This window comes from Topomyia yanbarensis, chromosome 1 (genome assembly GCF_030247195.1).
Source record: "Topomyia yanbarensis strain Yona2022 chromosome 1, ASM3024719v1, whole genome shotgun sequence".
Lineage (NCBI taxonomy): Eukaryota > Metazoa > Arthropoda > Insecta > Diptera > Culicidae > Topomyia > Topomyia yanbarensis.
In genome coordinates, this window is record NC_080670.1 from 82,431,046 (window position 1) to 82,455,207 (window position 24,162).

The 24,162-nt window shown below is 41.4% G+C and overlaps 1 protein-coding gene across 8 annotated transcripts in view; it reads right to left on the bottom strand.

Annotated features, from left to right (window-relative positions):
* Positions 1-24,162, bottom strand: part of LOC131678021 (cyclin-dependent kinase-like 1) — a 546,062-nt gene that overhangs the window by 53,008 nt on the left and 468,892 nt on the right. For 7 of the 8 annotated variants that reach the window (XM_058958158.1, XM_058958156.1, XM_058958161.1 and 4 more), the window contains one exon: positions 16,443-16,749. In XM_058958158.1, coding sequence (XP_058814141.1) covers positions 16,443-16,749 — 307 coding nt within the window. Of the gene's footprint in view, positions 1-16,442; positions 16,750-16,813; positions 16,883-24,162 lie in introns of those variants that run through there. The other variant, XM_058958163.1, reaches the window with a different exon arrangement.

Genomic DNA, 24,162 nt, shown 5'->3' on the forward strand with positions numbered 1-24,162 from the left:
TAAAAGACCTTCAATAAATTATGTTTTAATGGGGAGGGTATATAGCAAATTGTAACATATGAAAACAGGCGAGTGAACAAGAACGTGTGTCGATATGTGTGATAGATAAAATTCATTTGCACGCTCTTGAAAAAAGCTATATTTTTAATGTCACCGTGGTCGTGTCCTGTACACAACCCTTTAATTTTCTGACTGTTGTTCTGACTGAGCTGTTTGTTTCTCCCTTGTTCGTTTTGTTGCCAGATGCATCATTTCCGCGCAACATATCGAGATTTCGTGGCTAGTTCACAGATGACGGTACTTTGTTTCCGAAAACCATTTCGTTCGTCGGGAGATAGTCGGAAGGTACTCCTGATCCACCGTTTCCAGAACTGATCCAACATGTGCTGAACGATGTTCCAACTGCTTCGTAGTGCTACCTTCTCGTCTATAGGCGCTTTTACTGGCTGGCATATCCCCTTCGAGCTAAGCAGAAGGAAGTGATTCGGCGTTAGTGACTCCTGCTCAAGCGTATCCAGGGGAATGTAGGTCAGAGGTCTCGAGTTGACCATTGCTTCCGCTTCAGTCACCAAAGTTACGAACGATTCTTCATCCAGCTTCCTAGCGGATGATAAACAGCTCATCGCCTCCTTAACCGAGCGCACCATTCGCTCCCAACATCCACCCAAGTGTGGGGAGCCTGGTGGGTTCAGGTGCCATTGCGTGGTCGTATCCGTGAAGGTGCTCGCCAAACATCCATTGATTCGGTCAACCTCGCGTTCAAGCTCCCGTTTTGCCCCAACAAAGTTCGTGCCTTGGTCGCTGAATATTTCCTGTGGTGCCCCTCGACGAGCCACAAATCTTCGTATCGCTTTTTTACAGGAATCGGTCGTTAAGCTCGCTACCACTTCCAGGTGGACTGCACGAATTGTCAAACATGTGAACAGCGCCACCCACCTTTTGACATCATTTCTCCCAATCTTAATCAGGCAAGGGCCAAAATAATCGACACCAGTATAGGTGAAGGGTTTGACAAACGGTGTCACCCTGGACTCCGGAAGTGCTGACATCCGTGGCGCTTTTGGGATAGCTTTGAAAACTCGACAGTACTGGCAACGTTTCGCTGTTTGACGTACTTCGACCCGCAGACGTGAGATGGCAAATTTCTGGCGAACTTCATTGACGACGATTTCTCCATTCCTATGACCCTGCTGTCTGTGGTACCAATCCAGGATCAAGTTGGTAATGTACTGTCCTCTTGGCAGAACCACGGGGAACCTGGCATCGTAGGAAAGAAATTCCGCTTCCTTCAGGCGACTTTCCATTCGCAAAACTCCGAATTCGTCTAACTCAGGCGATGATTTAAAGATACTGCTCGATTTGTCGAGTGGTTTCTGCTTATCCCTCGGCAATTCAAGGTTTCGGCGTAGAGTAATTACTTCATCTTGAAATCCCTCGTACTGGGCGATTTTCCAGGCTGTTCTTTCTGCCAAACGAAACTCGTCTCGAGCTGCATCCCGTTGTATTGAAGCATCTCTATTTACTCCTTTCTTACATAGTGAGATAAAGCGATGAACGTATTTCAGCGCTCCTAGTAGGCGTTCTCACTTCGAGAACCGGCGGAAGTGAACCAAACTTTTAAGGACTAGGTATCTGTGGACATAAATCGGTCATAGCTCCTCAGATGTATCTGGTGGCAGTAGCGGTTCTTGTTACTGATGATTGTTTTCTTCGTAGAGTACTGATGGTCCTTGAAACCACCTGCTATCTTGTTCAAGCAACGGCCTTTTGCTCCACTTGGTGGCTTCAACTGCGACATTGAGCCGTGTGCTGATCCACCTCCATTCGGTTTCGTTCGTTTCATTTAGCACTTCGTTGACCCGAAAGGCCACGTACTGGCTGTACCGGCGTTGGTCTGACTGAATCCAAGAGAGAACGGTACTGGAATCGCTCCAAAAGACTCGGCGAGTTATGGGTATACTATGCTGCTTGATCACAGTTGCCGCCAAACGTACCCCTATGACTGCTGCTTGAAGTTCCAGTCGTGGTATCGTTAACGGCTGAAGAGGAGCAACCTTCGCTTTTGCGGCTACCAACGAGCATCGAATGTCTCCTCGATCAATTATCCGGAAGTAGGCGACTGCTGCATATGCCTGTTCGCTAGCATCGACGAAGACGTGGAGCTCCAGGCTCAGGTAACTGAACGGATCATAACCAGGAAAATAACACCTTGAAACCGCCACCTTTTCTAGCGTTGGAAGTACGTCTACCCATTGCTGCCACCGGTTGATAAGGTTATTCGGAATTTGGTCATCCCAGCCGATTTTTGCGCGCCACACGTCTTGGATTAAAATTTTCCCATGAATTGTTATAGCTGCGATTAGCCCAAGCGGATCGAAAACGCTCATGAACGCGAAGTAACTGTCTTTTGGTGGGAATCGCACTACCTTCGATCAACGGACACAGGTCGGGCCGGAATGCGATCGCGAAGCTGAAGTCGTCCCGCATGGGGAGTCATACCATACCTAGAACTCTTTCGATATCGCTCTCTTTCCCAAACTTAAAGCTGCGCACTGTATCGGTATTGGGTTCCCCGACCCGTCTCAGGACTTCGTTTGAGTTCGATGACCAGTTCCGTAGTTCGAAACCGGCTTTTTTGTGGATTTTCTGCACATCCAGCGCTTGCACGATAGTTTCTTCCAAGCAACCGGGCGGGTCATAGGTGGTGGATAATGCTTAATCGCGAAAGCAACTAGTTGTGATTCGCGACCCGAACCAGCAGCGGGGGTTGACTGCGGGTGTGGTAGGACGAGGTAGTGGGCCCTATACTTTCTAGGCCTAAATACCACATGCCCTAAAGCAGCCCTGACAAGGCGAGCCAGCGCCGCCTTTAAATAAGCGCTTTGCCTAAATCCCAAATCGCTCTCCTCCCGTTATCCTTCCTTCCTTCTGCGGCTGTTCGCCCATCTAAATATGGAAGCTGTGCTTCAATGTCAGCTTCTTTCACCGAACAGCCTAGATAAGCCGTGTAGTGTCGGTAGTGGTTGCTTCAACCGGCTAAGAATTACACTACGGACTACCTGTTTCGGTGGTAAAAATCTACCAAACAGGGAACCCCAATTCCATAGTGTCATGCGACCCGTGCTATGGGTAAAATTGTTGAGGGGGTTTAAAACATTCTCAATGGCGAACGGAGCCTGGGAAGAGTTGGGCGAACTCCCCAGTATGCTGCATTACGCAGCGGAACGTTCACTCTACACACCGATTTTTTTCACCGATGATCCACTTAATTTTGCCGAATTTTTGTTGGCTGGGGGTTTGCTGAGACTCTCGGCTGATGGTAGTTCGGTGAAGTTTTGTTGAGTTTCGATTATCAAATTTCGATGTGTACAGATGAACCTGCCCAGAGGCCGTGTGGTATCCGGCCTAGAATTGAGCCACTGGAGTCCTGCTCCCATGTCGTAGGAGGCGACTGAAAGTAGGAGACCCTAAGTCAAGGTGTAGTTCCTTGCCGAGGACTTAATGACTGGAGGGTCTAAAATATGCTAGTCGCGCACGGAGCATTTTGGGTTTTGCCCTTACTGTGTTATGCGAATCTCTGACACAGTGGACCATTATTTTCTTCGCAAATCGTGGGAATTAAATGATCATGTCCCATTTAAGCCTGATATGGCTCGCTATATGCGTTAACATCCCAACTCGCTTGGTGTCCTCTAGTTGTTGTGCAATTTGTGTTGGAGATGAAATGTACAGTTCTCTAATCAACAATGGTTAGAATAGCACAAATCAATCTCCAACATAAACGTACAGCAACTATGAATTTATCTCGACTCATGCAGGAAGGTAAAGCTTCCATAGCATTGGTTCAAGAACCGTATTTCCATAAAGGAAACTTCTATTTTGGAAAGTTACTTAACACTGCCTTCATTGCTTACAACAAGACAGGCATGACTAACCCACGTGAAATGCCTCGTGCTTGCATTCTTGCAAATAAGGCTATTGACGCGTGTCTCATATCGGAGCTCACAACTCGCGATATCTGTGTTGTCACAGTTACACTGACTGTCGGAAACGTAGACAAAAAATATATATATTGTTCAGCATACCTACCGCATAACGAATCATCTCCTTCTGATGATTTCAAAAGCGTTGTATCATATTGTAGCAGAAATGGGCTTCCGCTCATTATCGGCAGTGATGCGAATGCTCATCACATCATTTGGGGCAGCTCGGACATCAATCTGAGAGGCTCTGAACTGATGGAGTACATAAGTAGTACAAATCTCCATATTCTGAATGTGGGAAACCGACCAACTTTTGCGAGGTCTGGGAGAGAGGAGGTGTTAGACATAACACTTTGCTCTGATAGAATTTTGCATGAACTGGGAAATTGGCAGGATCCAAATGAAACTGAACCGTCTCTATCCGATCATAAATATATCTTTTTCGATCATTTTGATGTCACCTTCAATGTGGTGACATATCGTAATCCTAAATCTACAAACTGGGACCTCTTTCTGGAAAACTTGGCGACTAAATTTCATGGATATTTTCCAACAATTAGTCAACTAGACGACTTAGATGACGTCGTGGATACGACAAACTCATTCATATTAGCATCCTACGAAGAAGCTTGTCCACTTCGTACTGTTAAATCGACTAGGGGAACCCCTTTGTGGGGGGCTGAGCTTGAAAGAATGAAGAAAGTTATGAGAAGAGCTTGGAACCGGCGTCAGCGTGATGACTCCAGGGCTTTCAGGTCAGCTCGTAGTGCATATAAGAAATGTCTTAGATCTGCAGAACGGGCTGGCTGGCAAAGCCTATGCACTAATGTCTCTAGTCTGAACGAGGCTAGCAGATTAAATAAAATTCTCTCCAAATCGAATGATTTTCAGATGAACTCCTTAAAAACCAGAGATGGTGTTTATGTGACGGACGAAAAAGATGTTCTTAATTGTCTCTTCGACACACACTTTCCAGGTTGTATCGATCCGGAGTTGAACAATATTCACAGATCTTATTCTGGTGATTCGGACTCGTGGGCGTTAGCACGCACATTGGTCTCCACTGAATCGGTCAAGTGGGCAGTTGACAGCTTTGCTCCATACAAATCACCCGGAAAAGATGGAATACTTCCCGTGCTACTGCAAAAGGGATTTGATATTCTTAAACATGTCTTGAAAAAGATTTTGCTTTCCAGTCTTGCTACCGGGTATATCCCGAAAGCATGGCGAGAAATAACTGTTAGATTTATTTCCAAAGGGGGGCGCTCAAGCTATGAAGAAGCCAAGAGTTTTAGGCCTATCAGCTTAAGTTCTTTTCTTCTGAAAGCTTTGGAACGGATAATCGATCATCACATCAGGAACGTTAGTTTAGTTGAATATCCACTGCACAAAATGCAACATGCATATCAGTGTGGGAAATCCACGATCACTCTGCTTCACGATGTTGTTTACAACATTGAGAAAGCCTTCTCGCTCAAGCAATCTAGCTTGGGTGTATTCCTAGATATTGAGGGTTCTTTTGACAATGTGTCCTTCCAGTCTATTCTGGAAGCGACGCGCGGTCATGGGATACCTGCATGTATCTCAGGTTGGATAAACGCAATGCTTAGTAACCGCATACTTTGCTCGTCACTGCGACAGGCTGAGATACGGAAGTTGAGTATTTGCGGTTGTCCTCAGGGCGGCGTTCTGTCACCTTTGTTATGGAACTTAGTAGCTAACGGCTTGTTGAAGAAACTCAATGAGCTTGGATTTCCAACCTACGGGTTTGCTGACGATTACCAAATACTAATTACTGGATTTTGCATCGGAACAATCTTTGACTTAATGCAACAGGCATTAAGAGCCGTCGAACAGTGGTGTCGACAAGTTAAACTATCAGTTAACCCAAGCAAAACTTCAATGGTTCTTTTCACGAAGAAGCGAATAACAACCGGGGTTCGTCCCTTGCAGTTCTTTGATTCTGAGCTACTGTGTGCAGATCAAGTCAAATACGTTGGAGTCATATTGGATTCCAAACTGAATTGGTCTGCTCACATTGAGTTCAGAGTCAAGAAAGCGTGCATGGCTTTCGGGCAGTGCAGACGAACTTTTGGAAAGACCTGGGGTCTCACACCTAAATACATCTATTGGATTTACACGACAATTATACGTCCAATACTGTCATACGGATGCCTTGTGTGGTGGCAGAGGGGAGAGGTGGTGACAGTCCAGTCAAAGCTAAACCATCTACAAAGAATGGCGCTCATGGCGTTGACTGGTGCTTTCACCACGACTCCGACTGCTGCTCTTGAGGCACTTTTAAATATCAGACCATTACACATACCCTTAAAACAAGAAGCACTATCATGTGCATACAGACTGCAGGTTACTGGGCTTTGGAACAGTAATCATGTTGATCTTGCTACCAGTCATACACGATTGTGGTCACAAATGGTTACATGGGGTGAAGATATTCTTGCTCCCAGCGATATTACACTCACTTGTAGTTTTCCTTACAGGACATTCCATGTGAAGATTCCCTCTCGAGAGGAGTGGTTGTCTGGCTTTATGGAAAGACAACAACAAACGCAAGTAGTCTGTTACACTGACGGTTCTCTGATGGAGGGACGTGCTGGTGCTGGTGTCTACTGTCGTGAAATGAGATTGGAACAATCTCACTCACTAGGTAGATACTGTACTGTATTCCAAGCAGAAATCTTTGCGATTATGTGCGGGGTGCAATCGGCCCTTCAACTGAGTTTGTCCGGCAGAGTTATAAACTTCTGCTCCGATAGTCAGGCTGCAATCAAGGCCCTTAGCTTAGACAAATCCCGGTCCAAGCTAGTGATCGCGTGCCGAACCCAAATCGAAGAACTAAGCATTGTCAACACTATCTACCTTGTCTGGGTGCCCGGACATTGCGGTATTACTGGAAATGAATGGGCTGACGAATTGGCCAGGGCAGGTTCAGCGATTGACTTCGTTGGTCCTGAGCCCGCGCTGCCAATTTCGACAAGTTGGATACGGGAAAAAATACGGTCCTGGGCTTCGTCCGAGCACCGCAATTATTGGAGAAATCTACAAACGTGTCGCCAAACAAAGGCGTTTCTAGAACAACCTTGCCCAGTGGTTTCGAAAAATCTCTTACATTTTTCGAAGCTCCACTGCGGCATGCTGACCAGGGCTTTAACCGGCCACTGCAAACTCAATTATCACATGGCAACTATTCAGCGCGCTGAGTCTTTTTCATGTGATCTTTGTGAATCCGACTACGGAACCTCATATCATCTGATATGCAACTGTCCAGCGGTAGCGCAATTGCGATTACGAGTCTTCAGCCGTCCTTATATAGACGAAACCATGTTTGGTCGACTGAAACTCAGAGACATACTAAAGTTTCTTATCCAATGTGGTAAAGAGCTTTAGGCTTATTCGCAGGCAAGTTGAACTACTTGTGAGTTTAACTTTCCTGTTGTTTATTTTTGTTTTGTGCTGTTATTTTTCCCACCCTTCCAATTCTACTTCCCCACACCTCCTTGTCCTTTCCTTCCGCTCAGGAAATGATGAAAACACACGGCAAGGCACAAATCCCCGACTATGTACGGGGAACGTGCCATTTGAGCCAATATATTCTGATTCCTGATTGGTGGGAATCGCACTACCTTCGATCAACGGACACAGGTCGGGCCGGAATGCGATCGCGAAGCTGAAGTCGTCCCGCATGGGGAGCCATACCATACCTAGAACTCTTTCGATATCGCTCTCTTTCCCAAACCTAAAGCTGCGCACTGTATCGGTATTGGGTTCCCCGACCCGTCTCAGGACTTCGTTTGAGTTCGATGACCAGTTCCGTAGTTCGAAACCGGCTTTTTTGTGGATTTTCTGCACATCCAGCGCTTGCACGATAGTTTCTTCCACGGTATCAAAACTATCCAAGTAATCATCCACATAATGATTCTCCAGTATAGCCTTTGTCGCTTTCGGATAGACCGCTGCATGTTCTTCAGCATTAAGGTTCTTTACAAAGTGCGCTGAACAAGGCGAACATACTGAACCGAATGTGGCGACATCCATCACCAACGTCTTCATCGGTTGATTGGGATTATCTCGCCACAAAAACAACTGTGACTGACGATCATGTGAACGTATGTACAGCTGATGAAACATCTCTCTTGTGTCACCAGTTATCGCAACCTCTCGTTGGCGAAACTGGAACAGAACTGCTGTCAGCGACGTTAAGAGGTCAGGGCCCTTTAGCAGCATTCAGTGACAGTGAGTTCAGTGACACACCTTTAACCTTCGCTGCTGCATCCCATATAACTCGTACTTTCTCAGGCTTTCTATGATTCAGTGCTATACCAAGTGGTAGGTACCACATACGCCGAGGATCGAATTGAGAAAGTTCTTCGTCATTAGCTTCATGAGCGTATCCTTTGACTTTGTACTCATGAATTTGCCGCCGAACATTTTTGTATAGCTCTGGATCTTTCATCAGCTTTTTTCTAGACTCATTAGTCGTTTTTCTGCCGTTGATTTGCTGTCTGGAAACTCCACGTTGTCATGTCTCCATGAAAGCCCAGTTTCAAATTTCCCTGACGACGTTCGTTTTGTAGTTTCCTGCAAGATTCTTCTGGCACGTTTGTCTTCCTCTCCTTCGACGGTTGGAGATATTGTGACTCCAATGCTTTCTATGGAAAAGAACCGTTTGACGAGATCATGAAGCTCTTCATCCTGCGTACGAGCTAAGATGTGCATGCTCCGATGATGCAATTGCGACGTGTACACTTCTGACTCCGTTCCATAAAGTGCCCATCCCAGTCTGCTTTTCGTTGCAACAGGCTTTCCTGCTGGACCTTCTCGCGCTTTTAAAGAAGTTAACAGATTAACGTTGCTCAAACCGATAAGTATACGTGGAACCGCACGGTAGAAACTTTTAATTGGCAAACCTTGTAAATAAGGGAACTGTTCCGCAAGTTTCTCAAACTGCACTGTCTGAATCGGTAAATCGAGATTTTCTACTGTGTGCACATTCTTGACCGCATACTGTTTTTCCATACCGCGACCCGAAATATTAAGATTGATTACTCGTGTATCTGGGATCCGCTTCGTCACACCTCCAGTCCATTGCAAACACAATGTATTTGGATGTCCTTTTATATCCAGTTGATCAGCAATTTCTTGGTCCAGCATTGTGATTGACGAACCTTCGTCCAGAAATGCGAAGGTATCTACCGAATTGAATTTCCCGTAGAGTGTCACTGGTACTACACGAAATATCGGTTGACCTTGTGGATGACGATGTACGGCAACTGTGCTGTTAGTGGTTTTTGACTCAGAAGGGTGAAGTAGACGATGATGATTCTCTGAACATCCTTGGACACCACACGTATTCGCTTTACATGGCCAGCGCCCATGCGCAGCTAAGCACCGACGACAAAGCCGATATTGCTCAACGGCTTTCCAACGATCTTGGAGAGAAAAGTTCTTGAACGTAAAACACTCTCGAACTATGTGTCCAATTTTCGAACATACCGTGCACTGTTTTTGTTCACTATTTTTCTTCATATTAACATCCTTGTCTTTGAAATTCTCCTGCTGGGGTCTCTGATCCGAAGACGACTGGGCGTTTATGTATCCTCGTTCCCTAGCCTTCGCGCGCTCTTCTTTCCACACCTTCTTGTCGCTAACGGCTATCGCGGTAACACTGCTGGCAGCAGACACGAGCGTTGACATATAATCACTAAACACTCCAAGATCTGATTCTGAATGTTGGCGAATAAATAATGCCCAATCCAGTTTGATGTTAGGAGGGAGTTTGTCCACAAGCTCCTGCATAAGAGTTGGATTCGACAAGTGTGTGTCTAATCCAACGGAACGCAAATATTCGCAAAAGTTCTGAACCACTAATCCAAAGGCGACCAGGGATTCCAATTTATCTGCTCTAGGTGATGGCGTTGCGTGAACCTTGTTTAAAAGCGTGCGAACAATCAGCTCTGGTCTCCCAAACAAAGTCTGCAACGTGTTGACAACTTTTGATACGGACGATGGATGCAACAAGAAACTGCTTACAGCATCTCTTGCAATTCCTTTCAGACAGCGCTGTAACCTCATAAGATTTTCGGAATCCGAGTAGCTACACATACGTGTTGAATTAGTGTAGCTACTGAAGAACAATGGCCAATCACTAGGGTCCCCGTCAAAAACTGGAAGTTCCTTAGGAACAACATGTCGGGCGGCTAACTGTTGTTGATTAACATTGACAGCAGATGGATGTTGTTCGAAAGTGGGGGCTTCTGGATACCGAGCGATGTTCGATGCACTAGGGAAAGCTTCATGGTCACGATTTGGTACACTATTTGCCGCTCTCGGCATACTGGAGTTGTAGGCCACTGGGTGATTCAAACGAGAGAGTGGAACTATAGGGGGACTAGGACTGTAACAATTGCCTAGTTGCTCCCTGCAGACCGCAGCCTGACATAGGGGCTTGTAATTCGGATCAGCACCATGAGCATATTCAGATACGGGTGGGGCGAATGGCGAGAGTAGTGAATATTCAGAGCGACCTCCCATAGGAGTGCTTATATCATATAATTTATTATTCGGTCGTGATTTCACAGGGGTGAACAGATCTTGTGGAGGACGGGTAAGCATTTGATTGTTACTCACCGAAGCATATAGTGTCCTAGGTGGAAGTTCGATTGCCAGATCACCGGCTACAATGGCAGGATATTGTCGATGGTTTACGTCATCTCCAGTACACATTGTCTGAGCATTCCCCATGCTGCGTCGTTCCAGTTGATCATTCAGTTGAGACCCTTGTCTCACTGAAGCTACAGGTGGCGAAATCGTTAAATCTGCTGCCGACCACAGCGTAGCAGAGCTTGTATGATTGTTCACCGCCGCTGCAGTAGGCACAGAAGGTGGTACGTTCATAAATCGTGCTCCTGCAGTTGTTGGAGTTGTTGCAAAACTAGCTGAGGTTACTCCTGGTAGAAGATGCTGCCGTTGACATGATGACGTTGATGTATGACTGTCGGCTGCAACGCAGTCTGATGCACGGTTAGTTGGGGTGGTAGTGGATTGGAGAACGGCGGTGGTGGGAGCGCCACAGTATTCGATTGCGGATTCTCTGCTTGAACCATGGCGGTCTGTGCCGGTGCTATTAGCTGTGAGCTACAAGTAACTGTCCTTGAATTCAATACAGTTTGTTGAAATGATGGTACATCGGGTGCAACAGGTGCGAAAGTAAGTTGCGGGGAAATGGCAACTGAAGTGGGCACGTTTGTTTCAATGGACGATACAGTTGTTTGCGGTTTAAACGATTCTGGGTGCGAAACAGCAGCTGCAACGAGTGGCTCTGATTGCTCTGGAAGAATCAACGTAGAAGCCGCCAACGGCATCGCATCCACATCCGGTAGTACCAACGAATCTTTATTCGCGTTTCCCTTGCTTGCCACTACTGGCATAGGGTATGTCCCCGGATCAGACCCACGCTGATTTTGAACCCACCGAGCAACTCTTTTGTTGACACTATATGCACTACGACAGCTTCCGCCGCATGCATTATCGTTTGGCACTTCCAGACTAGCCCGTAGCATCTTGTACTTTTTGTCGACGAACTCTTGCTCCACACTAAGTTGCTCTAACTTTGCCCTTTCCTTCTCTGCCACCTGCTGTTTGCGCAACGCCTTTTCTTCTTCCATCTTTTCCAGCTCTAGCTGAATTCGGGCTTGACGTAAACTGCCTTTATCTGATCTTCCGGATTTACCGCTAGTTGCAGTCGCAAAATCTTCCTCCATGCAAAACTTGTATCTGAAGCTGTACTCTGCGATGCTTTCGTTCGCCCCCGCGCAGGTAGGGTGAAACCATTGTTTACAGTGATCGCACTGTACCATCCAGGCCTCTGCTTCGTCCGGCCGCTTGCACTTGCGGCAACTGAACTGAAGAATGAGGTTATCTCCGGTTGTGGGCCGAGAACTTGCCATTAGCTCGGCGAAACTGCTATTTCCTGGTATTTCCCGACGGGAATCCGTGGTTACAGCTTCTCAAAGCCGGATGATAACAAATCTTTGAGTTTGTTACGGAAACTTTCGGACTTCCTTTCAGCGAAACTCGTGGATTTGGTGGAGTTTGCTCAAAGCTGTAATTTTAATTGAATTCATCGTTTATAATAGTGTAAGTTTTAATTTGTTGTCTACTCACATTTGTTAGTCCATTTGATATTTTAACCGTAACAATGTTTAATTTAAGCAAAGTGCATTTTAATTATAGGTTAAGGAAAAAAGAAATACTGTACTGAAAAAAACGCGTGTCTGTTGAAGCTAGATTACAGGTTTTTCTGACTGTTGTTCTGACTGAGCTGTTTGTTTCTCCCTTGTTCGTTGTGTTGCCAGATGCTTCATTTCCGCGCAACATATCGAGATTTCGTGGCTAGTTCACAGATGACGGTACCTTGGCCTGCTGATACATGGAACAATACGTCTTTTGTTACCGACAGTGGTCAATACGAGTTTAACCGTTTACCGTTCGGATACGCCAACTCACCGGCTGTATTCGTGAAATTTATAACTAAAGTTCTAGCCCCGTTTATCAGAGACGGTAAGATTGTAGTGTTTATCGACGGTATGCTGATTGCTTCTGACGATCTTCAAGAACACTTAGATATTTTGAAGGAATTGACTCAGCTAGAGTACTTAGGATACGATGTACGGTTTAATGAGATTCGTCCAAGTGATAGGCACATTGAATCCATACGAGAGTTCCCTGTGCCAACTAATCGGAAAAGCTTACAGCATTTTCTTGGGTTGGTGAATTATTTCAGAAAATTCATCAAGAGGTTCAATGTTCAAGCCGCCCCGTTGTATGAACTTTTAAAGGAAATCTACGATTTTAAAATGGAATCGCATCATCTGATGGCAGTTGAGAGACTTAAAGAAGCATTGATGTCCAAGCCTGTGCTGAGAATATATTCCCCAACCGCGGAGACAGAACTGCACACCGATGCGTCATCAGCAGGGTTCGGAGGTATCTTGTTGCAGCGACAAACTGATGATGGTTTGATGCATCCAGTAATGTATTTTAGCCGAAAAACGACTCAAGCTGAATCTAAGCTCCACAGCTTCGAGCTGGAAACTCTGGCAATCGTATATTGCTTCCAAAGATTCAGGATGTATTTGTTCGGATTGCACTTCAAAGTGGTAACAGATTGCCATTCATTGAAACATACTCTGGAAAAACGGGAAATCAATTCGAAAATATCGCGGTGGGCACTATATCTAGAACAGTTTGATTTTGAAATAGTTCACAGACCAGGAGTTCGTATGCAGCATACGGACGCGCTTTCACGCAGTAATGTATATGTTGTAGAAACCAATGATGACGGTTCACCGAATACATTTGAAACAGCGCTGTATGTAACTCAATTACAAGATGCGGATATCGCACGAATCAAGCAATCTGTTGCGGATGAGGCAACTAAGGAATATGATGTTCGAGATGCCATCTTGTATAAAGCGGTAGGAAACAAATCGTTGTTATATATCCCGGAGATAATGGTTTCGTCGGTCATTAATAAATTCCACAATCAAATGGGTCATTTTGGAGTGGATAAAGTGTGTGGATTAATCAAAAGATCCTATTGGTTCCCTAAGATGCGTGAAAGAGTGCAGGAGCATACCAAAGCATTGTCTGCATAGCTTACAATCCCAGAAGCAAAAGATACGACGGAAAACTTTGGAGCGTAGACAAGCCGAAGCTACCTTTTCAGATCGTGCACGTAGACCACCTGGGACCCCTGGAGAAGGGCAAAGGAAAAAACGAACACATATTGGTTGTGATTGACGCCTCTACCAAGTTCATCAAACTATACCCTACAAAAACCACAAAAACAGTGGAAGTAATGAAGTGCTTATGAAATTACTTCCATTCGTATTCGACTCCAGAGGTATTGGTTTCGGACAGAGGAACGGCTTTTACTTCGCAGGCTTTCGACGGGTTTGTTAATGATCATGGCATAAAACATGTCAAAGTGGCAACGGCATGCCCCAAGACGAACGGACAAGTGGAAAGATACAATAAGACTATTATACCACTGATCAGTAAATTAATGGAGGAGTCCGGTGAACGTTGGGACACGATTCTCACAGATGCTGAGTTTCTACTGAATAACACAGTCAATCGAGCGACAGGAAGTAGTGCAGCCACTCTACTCTTTGGAGTAGATCAAAGAAGGCGTATTGATAACGACCTAATCCCTCATGCTCTGGAAATAGTTCAAGGAACCGACCGCGACTTGTCTGCACTTCGTAATATCGCTAATGAAAAAATATGCGCCTTTATCAGAAAGCTAACGCCAGTAAAAATCATGACTCAGAAATTGAGTATGAAGACATTGAATATTGAAGACCAAGAGCTAGACGAAGAACTATCTCATCTATTTTCAGATGACGAATCTTAGTGCAGGATGGCCGAGCTGTAAGCTTGAGTGAAAGTGAAGAAAAGATGATCACCTACCCGTTAGTTATCTTGAACTAAAATAGAGCACACCTTTTATAGAACAACCTAGGTAACGTTGATCTCACCTACCAGTTAATAACTTTGGCGTAAAATAGAGCACACCTCTTATAGAACAACCTAGGTAGTTCCTACACTGCGTACGTAACGAGGCAGTTAATGAGTAACCAAGAGGAGATAAACACGAATAAAAATTTGACGCGAAAAATAAACGTGTAATTGTCTTGCCGAAGGCCGTCTTCACTCTGAAAATAATTCGAATTTCGAAAAGCTGTTCAAATTGTATTTTTTATTAACCGTTGTGAACCCATAAAAAAGTTTTTACAGACCGACGAAAAATTATTTGCACGTTTGGTAGATTTTGACTCAATACCGATGTTATAAGCATGCAAACCTTACATAGGTACGTTACATTGGAGATATTTTAGATTTTAGAATGACCTCTAGCCCCAGATAGTGGAGTGAAAATTATACAAACCGATGTATTATGGACCGTATTTAAATGAATCATAACTATACTGTTTGAAGTGCGGTTTGTAAACTCAATTTCAAAGTAACTAGCTTTGTTTACTTTTGAACTTTAACCCAGCTCTTTGCAAATCTGCGGGTTTCTGTGACAAAAACATGTGCAGTTTAAACTAGGGTTTCTGCTCCCTAATTCATCTTAGCTCCTCTATTCATCCCACCCATTTGAACATATTAGAGCAGTATCTGCTATCTCTATTTAACGCATTAATTCAAATGGTTGGATGAATAAGGGTACGTTGTAATCGAGTTTTCAGTTGGCTTAAACGCGAGCATTTTATATTTTCCAGGTAAATTTTTTTCTGTAGGGGAGAGTGAGGACACTTGATCCTTGGGGATATTTGATTTCCTGGACATATCTCCTAATATATACGAATAAAGTTATTACAATATAATAAGAAAATGAAGTATTTGGTCGTTTAAGATGTTTAAAAAACAAATCTAATGTATTACATTTGGTTTTGAAAAGTTGTATAATATTTTAAAAATTTGTTTTTAAATCTATCTCGAAGATCTTTTCACAAATTTTTCGAACGGTTGTATGAGATCGTCGAACCAATTATTTATGATTATTTTCAAGTAGGATTCCTTTCTAAGAGCTTTTGCGTAGAAAAACACATTTTTAGAATAAAAGTTTTACTACACATACAAAAAATATTAAATTTTATTCACCTCAACAACAAGTATCTTTGATCTCTGTAACAATGGGTATTCTTGATCCCTATCATTAGTTCACTTCACTCAAGCACCTTTGAAAAGTATAGTAATAGAGAAACATCATCATGATAACGTACCTGGCACTATTAATTGGTCTAAAATGTTTTTTTCCGTGAACAAATGATGGTATAAGTTATTGAAGGTTGGAAAAGCCAGTTAAACAGCATTGATTTACCGCAAATACTAGTCTCGAGTCGACTCTCGACTTTCTAATGTGGTTAAAATTTGTGGTGCATTTAAAAAGGTAATCTTATTAATTAATTTGTCAGGATAGATGGTTAGCAGAACTTTCGTATTTATAGGTCATATTGTGCTTTGTTTCTTAAGCCCTAGTAGGTGGGGATCAAGTTACTACACGTTTTTACAAAAACCTCGTTTTGTCATGATTTTCAAAAATTTGGTTATATTTCTGACAGGACATAGTATTCGGATTTACACATTGTTCACAGCTCGTGCAATTCGAACTGGCTACTAGATGGCGAATTTTGCAATTGAAATTTGTATTTTATTGAAAAGTTATGAGAAAAAAACAAAAGTGGGATCAAGCGTACCCACTCTCCCCTACTGCTTCTTAGGAACGAAGCAAAGATGATGATACATATTTAAGCGCAATCTAGTCACTCTAAGTCGAGTTATCAATGCAACAGTGTAACATCCTGACTAATGAGATGAATAATGGCTCGTCTACCCTATATCTTCGTTAAACATTGTAGCAAAAAGTACCTCCGGATGTCGTTCAAGTTCATGCAACACTGTATGTTCACAAAACTCAAACACTAGATGGAGCCTTCGTTTACGTCGGAATACTTCCAGTAGACACACGAGATTTTGATGCTTGAGATTCTTTAACAGCCGTATCTCTCTCAAAGCTATTTTTCTTATGGCTGGATCATCTTCAGATTCCACAAACCGCTTGACGGCTACCAGTGAGCCAGTTTCACGATCTCGACATTTATAAACCACTCCGTAAGATCCCTCTCCCAATCGGCTAAGTTTTTCATATCGATCCATCCTGCTACTGCCACGTGACCTGGAAAAGATGACAGATTAAACATACATATTATTATTTCATTGTGTGCGAAATGTTGTGATACATAAAAATACTGAGAAAGGAATATGTCAACGGATGGAAATAATAACTTAGAATTGTCCCATCGGCGTTAGTGCGAATGCATATATTTAACAAATGTTTTGATTATTGAGAGGGGTGGTGTCTTCAACGAGGTGGCCGGAAACATCATTATAGTGATCCTAGCACTATCTTCTGAGTTTTCATTCAACCAGCAACCCGCACACGCATATATCAACGCTTTTTGTTGAAAAGGGCGATACTAGCAGTGACACCATTCACAAAAAATCAACAGTGAATATTTCAAGGCTTGGTTTTATTTCCTATTTAAGAACTATGGTGTTTTTTACATGCTAGATTGCATGATTCAGTGATCGAAACCCAAAACTGCATAAAGTATTTGAAATTATTAAATTAAAATTTGTTTTTGCTATTTAAATCGACAAAATAATAGTATCGCCCCATTGGCGATTGTTTACTTTTTCGGTCCCACCTATCAGCATTGAAGTATCGCCCTTATGTTTTTTTTACAATAACTACCGTATTACACCACCGATTTCGTCCGGGTTTTTTTTAAGAGCGATCATTGTTACTATTTACAGCTGGTATCAGCTTGATTATCCAAAAAAATTCGAAAAAAACAGTTTTGCCTCTAAATTGCTAGCAAAATAAGTATCGCCCTGCTTGTTTGCATGGAGCGTGGAGGGCGAAACTTTAAATAAACAAACAAAAATACAGTTTCGCCCGATGTATTTTTTGCTGTAGTTTAAGAAAGCAATATCGTAGAATCCAAATTTTTAGGTTAATTTGTTGCGTTTTAAAGCCCTCATTCGCATGTATGAAAAAAGCCTTGTGTTTATATTTGTAAGTATCGCCCTTTTCACAAAAAAGCGTTGATATACTTTGTCATCTTTGCATATATACACTTGTCAACGGGTGTCTGCACACGTATGAAAGAATCGTGACGTGGATAAAACTGGTGATGAGATTTCGATTTAAACGAATCGCATTGAAATAAATATAATGAATGTTTTCCGTTTTCGGTCACCGTTGGTAAATGCTATCGTTTTTAGATTGATGTTTTTCGGTGATTATATTAAAAACACTTCCTACTATTTACGTTTCAGCTTACTCATTTTTAATTGCAGCCATCTCCAGGAATTTTTAGCCCCATTCGCCTTTTGCTATCGCTGGGGGAAACAAATTCAAACTCATTATGAATAGTTTAAAACTATTATGAATTTTTTTCGGGCAATAAAAATGTAGCATTGTGGCAGTAATCGTGGGTAATCAGCAGAGTACAAAACCACAATTTGTTACCTAAACAAAGAAAGGATTTTCAGGTAGTCAGGAATATAAAACGCGATGAAATTTAATACATAACCTACCGCTTACAATCCAAGTTGTTGGAATAGTAATAACGATTATGTTTGCAGCGACGGTACTCTAGTGAAATAAAATCTTTTGTGGAATTTTCGCATTGTTTGAACCAACATAGTCGCCAATGTTGGACTTACAAAACAATTTCACAACTGGTGCTACGATTATACTTGCACTGAGAATGCTTTCCGGCCTGAGTAGTACACTGGAACCATTTTTGTCCTACATTTTCTATCAATGAGTAATATTTTTGATAGACAGTAATAGGTTAGTCTCAAATACAAAACCTTTAGATTATATCATAAATATAAAGAATTTCCCGGTGGTGAAGAGATTTACAAAGCGATCGTATATTTAAGACATTCAAAGTGTCTGTAAGATGGCAATGCTAACCCTGCAATTGTTGAGAACATTAAGAATCATCTACGACATCTGTTAAAGTAGGTCAAGTTCCGGATCGGAATGTAGTGTCAATGATTTGTTCAAAATTAAACACACAATTTTCTATGATTATATATGTATACATGTATTGAAAACAAATTCATGGAAAAAGATTGAAAGTGTATCATTTTATTTAGAGTTCTCAGTTGTTAGTATCTACTCATCAATTGTGATGTTCTAGCTATGTTGAGCTTCTAAGCTTTATTCTTTGTGTTTTTGTTATCATTTTTTATTTTAAACGAACGATTCATGTTAGCTAACCTACATCCTATCAACATGTTTAAATATTTATTAATAATTTTTAACGCATAACTAACACACATTACTTCCATCACTCTTTTTTCGCTTTCATCAAGTATGAACTCGTCTTCATCGTATATATTATTTGACTTTGCTAGTTCTATTGTGGGGAATCCAAATCGATCTTCTATGATGTCCACCAGCTCAGCTTTAACTCCCACAGGACCAAGTTTTAGAAGGGGTTCGAAGTGATTGTCAAATACTCTACATACACCCAGGAAAAATTTAAATATTTTTTCCCCAGGCGTCATGATCCGGCTTGTTGAATTGTACCGTTTAAGGTCAGACAGAATGGTTACTTCGTCAGAAATTTCTTCTGGGTTTGCAGTCATGCGAATCAGGCATTCCTGGTGTTTGACCGTACTACATGCCCATCCTGTAGTCCAATGAATGCTAGAAAGCTGGTTGGGATCATATATATTCATTAGTTCGACATCCTTCTCCGGTTCATATTTTCCTCGCATGTATTGTTTTTGTGCGAAGCCTATTTGTTGGATTTCTTCGCTATTCACGATGAATTTGCTCAAGTCCGCTTCGACGTTTCCAATATTTTTTTGGTAAAATCAATTGGTTGATTACAATCGATTTGTAAGCTGACATGAACTGCAATGCATCTCGATGGTTGTTGTTTACGTGTTTCCATCGTACTAAGGAGAAGAAGTGTTCTAAGCAGTCTTGAGACAAATTCCTTGTCCGGAGAAATGAGTAACCGAAGGATTCTTGCAGTTCTTTCCACAGCATAGTAATTCCGGCGATATAAAGAAGCCATCCTTCTATGCAATAAGGTTTTCGCGATTGCTTCACCAATGGTTTAAATTCACTTTCCTGAAACAAATTTATTTGTAGTAGATAACATAGAAACGCAAATTAAAAAGTATGTACTGCAATGATATGTTTTGTTTAGTAGTCAAACATTCTACGATAATTTAGCATTTAATAGTCTTTGTTCGAACCCAATACGAAATCGGCACTAGTTTCCGCCAAACTATGAATATAGTGACCATACTGTCGTTTCGTCTAGCCTGATCAAACCATTCGGAGTCCTGCATGGAGTCAGTATGGATTCCAGCTCAAATGCAACAACCGATTTCTAGACAATTTGGGTCGGAATCGGTTGTTGCATTTGTGCTAGAATCCATACTGAATTCATTCAAGATTCCGAACCGGTTCCGGGATGTATTTAACTGGGTGTATGGTATAAATATTATGCATTTGCGTTCACTAGAAGGGGTTGAACATTTGTTAGACCAACAATGCAGCGCACGAAACTTATTGGTCTAACGAAGAATGAGTTTTTTCTACACTCAAAATAATCCACGTATTAATGTTATGTGAAAAATCAGATAAGTTCCAAAAAATGCTTTTTCTTTTCAGTTTACCTGACAAAGATATTAATCATCGGACTATCAATGAATATGAAATGAATCGCATGTCACTTTCATTGCAATTGTCCCATCTCACTTACGTGAAAATCACGTACTCATTTGAATTCATTTTGACAGCCATACTTCGTGTTCATTCTGTGATGTATGAAAGACAAGATGGCGTTTGTTGAGTATAAATTTCAAACGCTGCTGATAGATTTGAGTATTACGCAACATATATTAGGAATATTAGATGGTAAAACGATTTTAAATTAACTTATGCTTCTTATAAATATGTATTTTTTCTTTAAAATAGAATGTAGAGCGGATTTGATTGATGTGCTCGCCATTGCGTCGAAAATATTTCGCCAAGTATTTTGAACGAACAAAAATTCCTTGAAATTTTTCCTCTTGGCGAACACGAAACGTAAGTAAATTCAAGAGTTAACCTAAATTTTGCGATTGGAAATAAATAATTCGTTAACGGTTTCATTTTTCCGCAGAAGTTAAAAAATTGCTACCGAATCACTGGTGAAGCCAATATTTCTCTTCCGGTTGCATGTAATGAGGAGGCAAACGAAGGCGTTCCAGAGAACAACACTGTTTAATTTCAACGGGCGGAAACAGTTCGGAATATGTTGTGATATTGTTGTTATGTCGTGTGAATGAGCCAGCAGCTGCTGCAATCGAAATCTCATCGCCACTCTTGGACAGGGATATGGATGCGCTCGATGAATCCTTACTAGAAGCTACCTTCAGGTCTGTGGATGACAACGAAATCGAACGCGAAGCGTAAGTACACAATACGTCTATATCAATATATATCCTAGTGGCATACATATGACTGAACATAGCTCAAGATCTGCATTTGTATAGAGAGCTTTTAGATACAAAGAAGTTATAAAACGTTTCTTAACACACCTATTAGTGTAATTATGCTTTCAATGTTTAACAAATATTTGATAATACTTTTTTGGAAACAATTCTTACCAAACCGGTTTAACACTACACTGTCCTCGAAATTATTGGGCTCATTATTAGGATAGATTTAATAATCCAATCCCAACTGTACCTTTACAAGAGTTTAAAAAAGCTAATACAGTCAATTCAAAGGGCCCTATTCTCACAGCCACGTCACCTAGTGACTAGAAGGAAATTTTCTTCTAGTCACTAGGAAATGTGACTGTGAGAATATGCCAAAAAAATAATTAACAAGATATAGCAAACCCCTTATCATTGAAGGCGTATGTAAAGGAAGAAAATAAACAATCAAGAAGTCAATCGTGAATCGGGAAAAACTGGAAATTCGCTTCAGAATATTAAATCCTATTTCAACAATGTTTATATACCGGGCATCCAAAATTATTAGAATACCAGAACTAAACTGTTTAATGTAATAACGTTGATAAATAAAAAAATATGTCGCTGTTGTATTCAAAAAATGTTGATTCCATAATTTCTCTTGCTGTTGTCATTCATAATTCTTGTTTTGACTTGGGACAGGACGTGCGGATACGAAAAAACCTAACGTCAAATGCAGCCAGTCCATTTAAAATATGTGACGCAGAAAGAGAGGTTATAAAATGAATATAAAAAAAGAAAACATCTATCCGTAGGTCCCGTCCCAGGTTTTAACGACACCCAAATTCGCAACTCGTCTCAATACTCGTATTTACAATTCATTAAAGCAAATCAAGGTTGTCGACCTTGCCACTGGCGACTCAGTTCCTCGGACCCAGACAACACAAACTACAACAACAACAAGGTTGTCGACCGTCACCCTGCTGTAAAGCTACGAATTCTAAAGCACAAAAAATAACGATTTAATCAAAGTTGTTTTCTTTCTTCACAATTGCAGAACCTCTGGCAAAATTTACAATAGACCTTTCTCGTCAAAAAATTTTATATGCAGAACAGCTTCCGTTTTAATCGCTGGATCGATTCTGAATACTGTCACGTTAAGTTGGTGTCTCTAACTATTGAAAAAATCAAAAATTCTTCGAGCTGCCCATTTTACTCTGTATTCCCCTGTCCTATCTCGATTCTCCATACTTTTACACCATTTGGATGAACTTTGAGTGGGGAATATGAAATAAAGTTACGGCGGGTAGCCTATAATAAAGTTCCAGTAGCCTACCGCTCGCCGGCATCTATTTTCATCTGGCTATTCGCCGTTTCGTTTACTGGGTATGAACTCCAAGAGTTCATTCCAATTTGTCAAAAACATTGTTTTGACGTAGATGAACCCCAAAACAGTGTTGCAGAATATACCGATTTATCGATATCTAAACCGATTTTTAATTTCAAAACCAATAAAGTTACTAAAAATACCGATTTCTTTTTTCTTACCAAAAAATAGCGATTTTCATATAATTAGATCGATTAATATTACGTTTGGACCTTTTTAGAAAATGTCTTCACCACATCAAATCATCCGGAAACTGATTCAGCAATCTGCCAGGTTACTATCAAAATTTCAAATAAAGCTCAACAACCGATTCTGAAATCGATTGAGCTCAGTGGTTAGAATGATCTATAATTTAAAACCAATAATTTGCAGGTAACTTTTGGTTAGCATACATCTTCACACCGATAAATACCTATTTTTTATTTCTCGACTAACATATGATTAGGGCCGTAAAGCCAATGATGTCAAACCGAGAAAAATGAGAATGAAGTTTAGCATACCTTTTTTATTAATTAATTAAAGTGGTCTATTATGCCTAATGAAAAAATGTCCCTATTTGGTAGATAAAACATTATTATTTCACGTCAAAATACAAAATAGAAGCAAAACATTACATATCACCACTATTTTTAAAACAAAATGCAATATGCGTCCTTTCTGCGCATTACTGCCATCCCTGGCGGATTATCAGCCGTTTGCTCCACGCCGCACTATGGGGTAACTAGGCCAAAAAGCTGGACAAAATTATTTTCTGCTGTTCTATATATTATTTTGCAATTATAATTCAAGCGAAGATTAAATCTTTGATGTTGAGCACATTTTACATATAAAAAATCCACCTAACAGTGTGGAATTTGTTTTCTTCCAATATTTCTTCAAAAACTTCTAAATGAAACCATTGTGATTGGTGGATATAGTAACATTTGTAGGACGATTTTCTAACGTATTTTATTATTTTTCTTTTTTCCTTTTTTATTTCGACTATGTTAGTCAAATTTTCTTTTTTTTAAGTTTTAACGACATTCAATTAGCTAGAGATTACTAAGTAAGGAAAGTTATGAAACTTAGAGCCATAGTACTCAAGTGAGAGCAAGGATGTGAAGTAAACAGATCGGAAAGCTAGAAGTGGCAGGGTCATTAGAACAGGCTTAATATCATGCGGGCTTAATTTTTGCCTTCTGATAGTGAGGGTCGAGCTTAGGCAGAATAACTACGAATCACCCGAGTTCACTATCATGTGTCCTGATAAAGGTAGACGTATCTATCTTTACCGTGACAACCGGCAAAAATTAAGCCACGCAAGATCACCACTGAAAACCTGTCGACGATTAGCATCAATCTTAATGATGATTGCTGCTGTTCATCTCTGTGTGCCTTTTGAATGCCGGGATAGATTTTTATTAGACTATTGTCACTATTCTTACAGTCGCGGCGGGTTTGCTACTTTGTGTAAGGTAATGGCTGTGTCTACAGCGGCTACCCACCGCTGCCGATGGATTCCCATCAGTTTCCTTTTCTTTTTTCCTTTTTTATTTCGACTATGTTAGTCAAATTTTCTTTTTTTTTAAGTTTTAACGACATTCAATTAGCTAGAGATTACTGGGTAGGGAAAGTTATGAAACTTAGAGCCATAGTACTCAAGTGAGAGCAAGGATGTGAAGTAAACAGATCGGAAAGCTAGAAGTGGCAGGGTCATTAGAA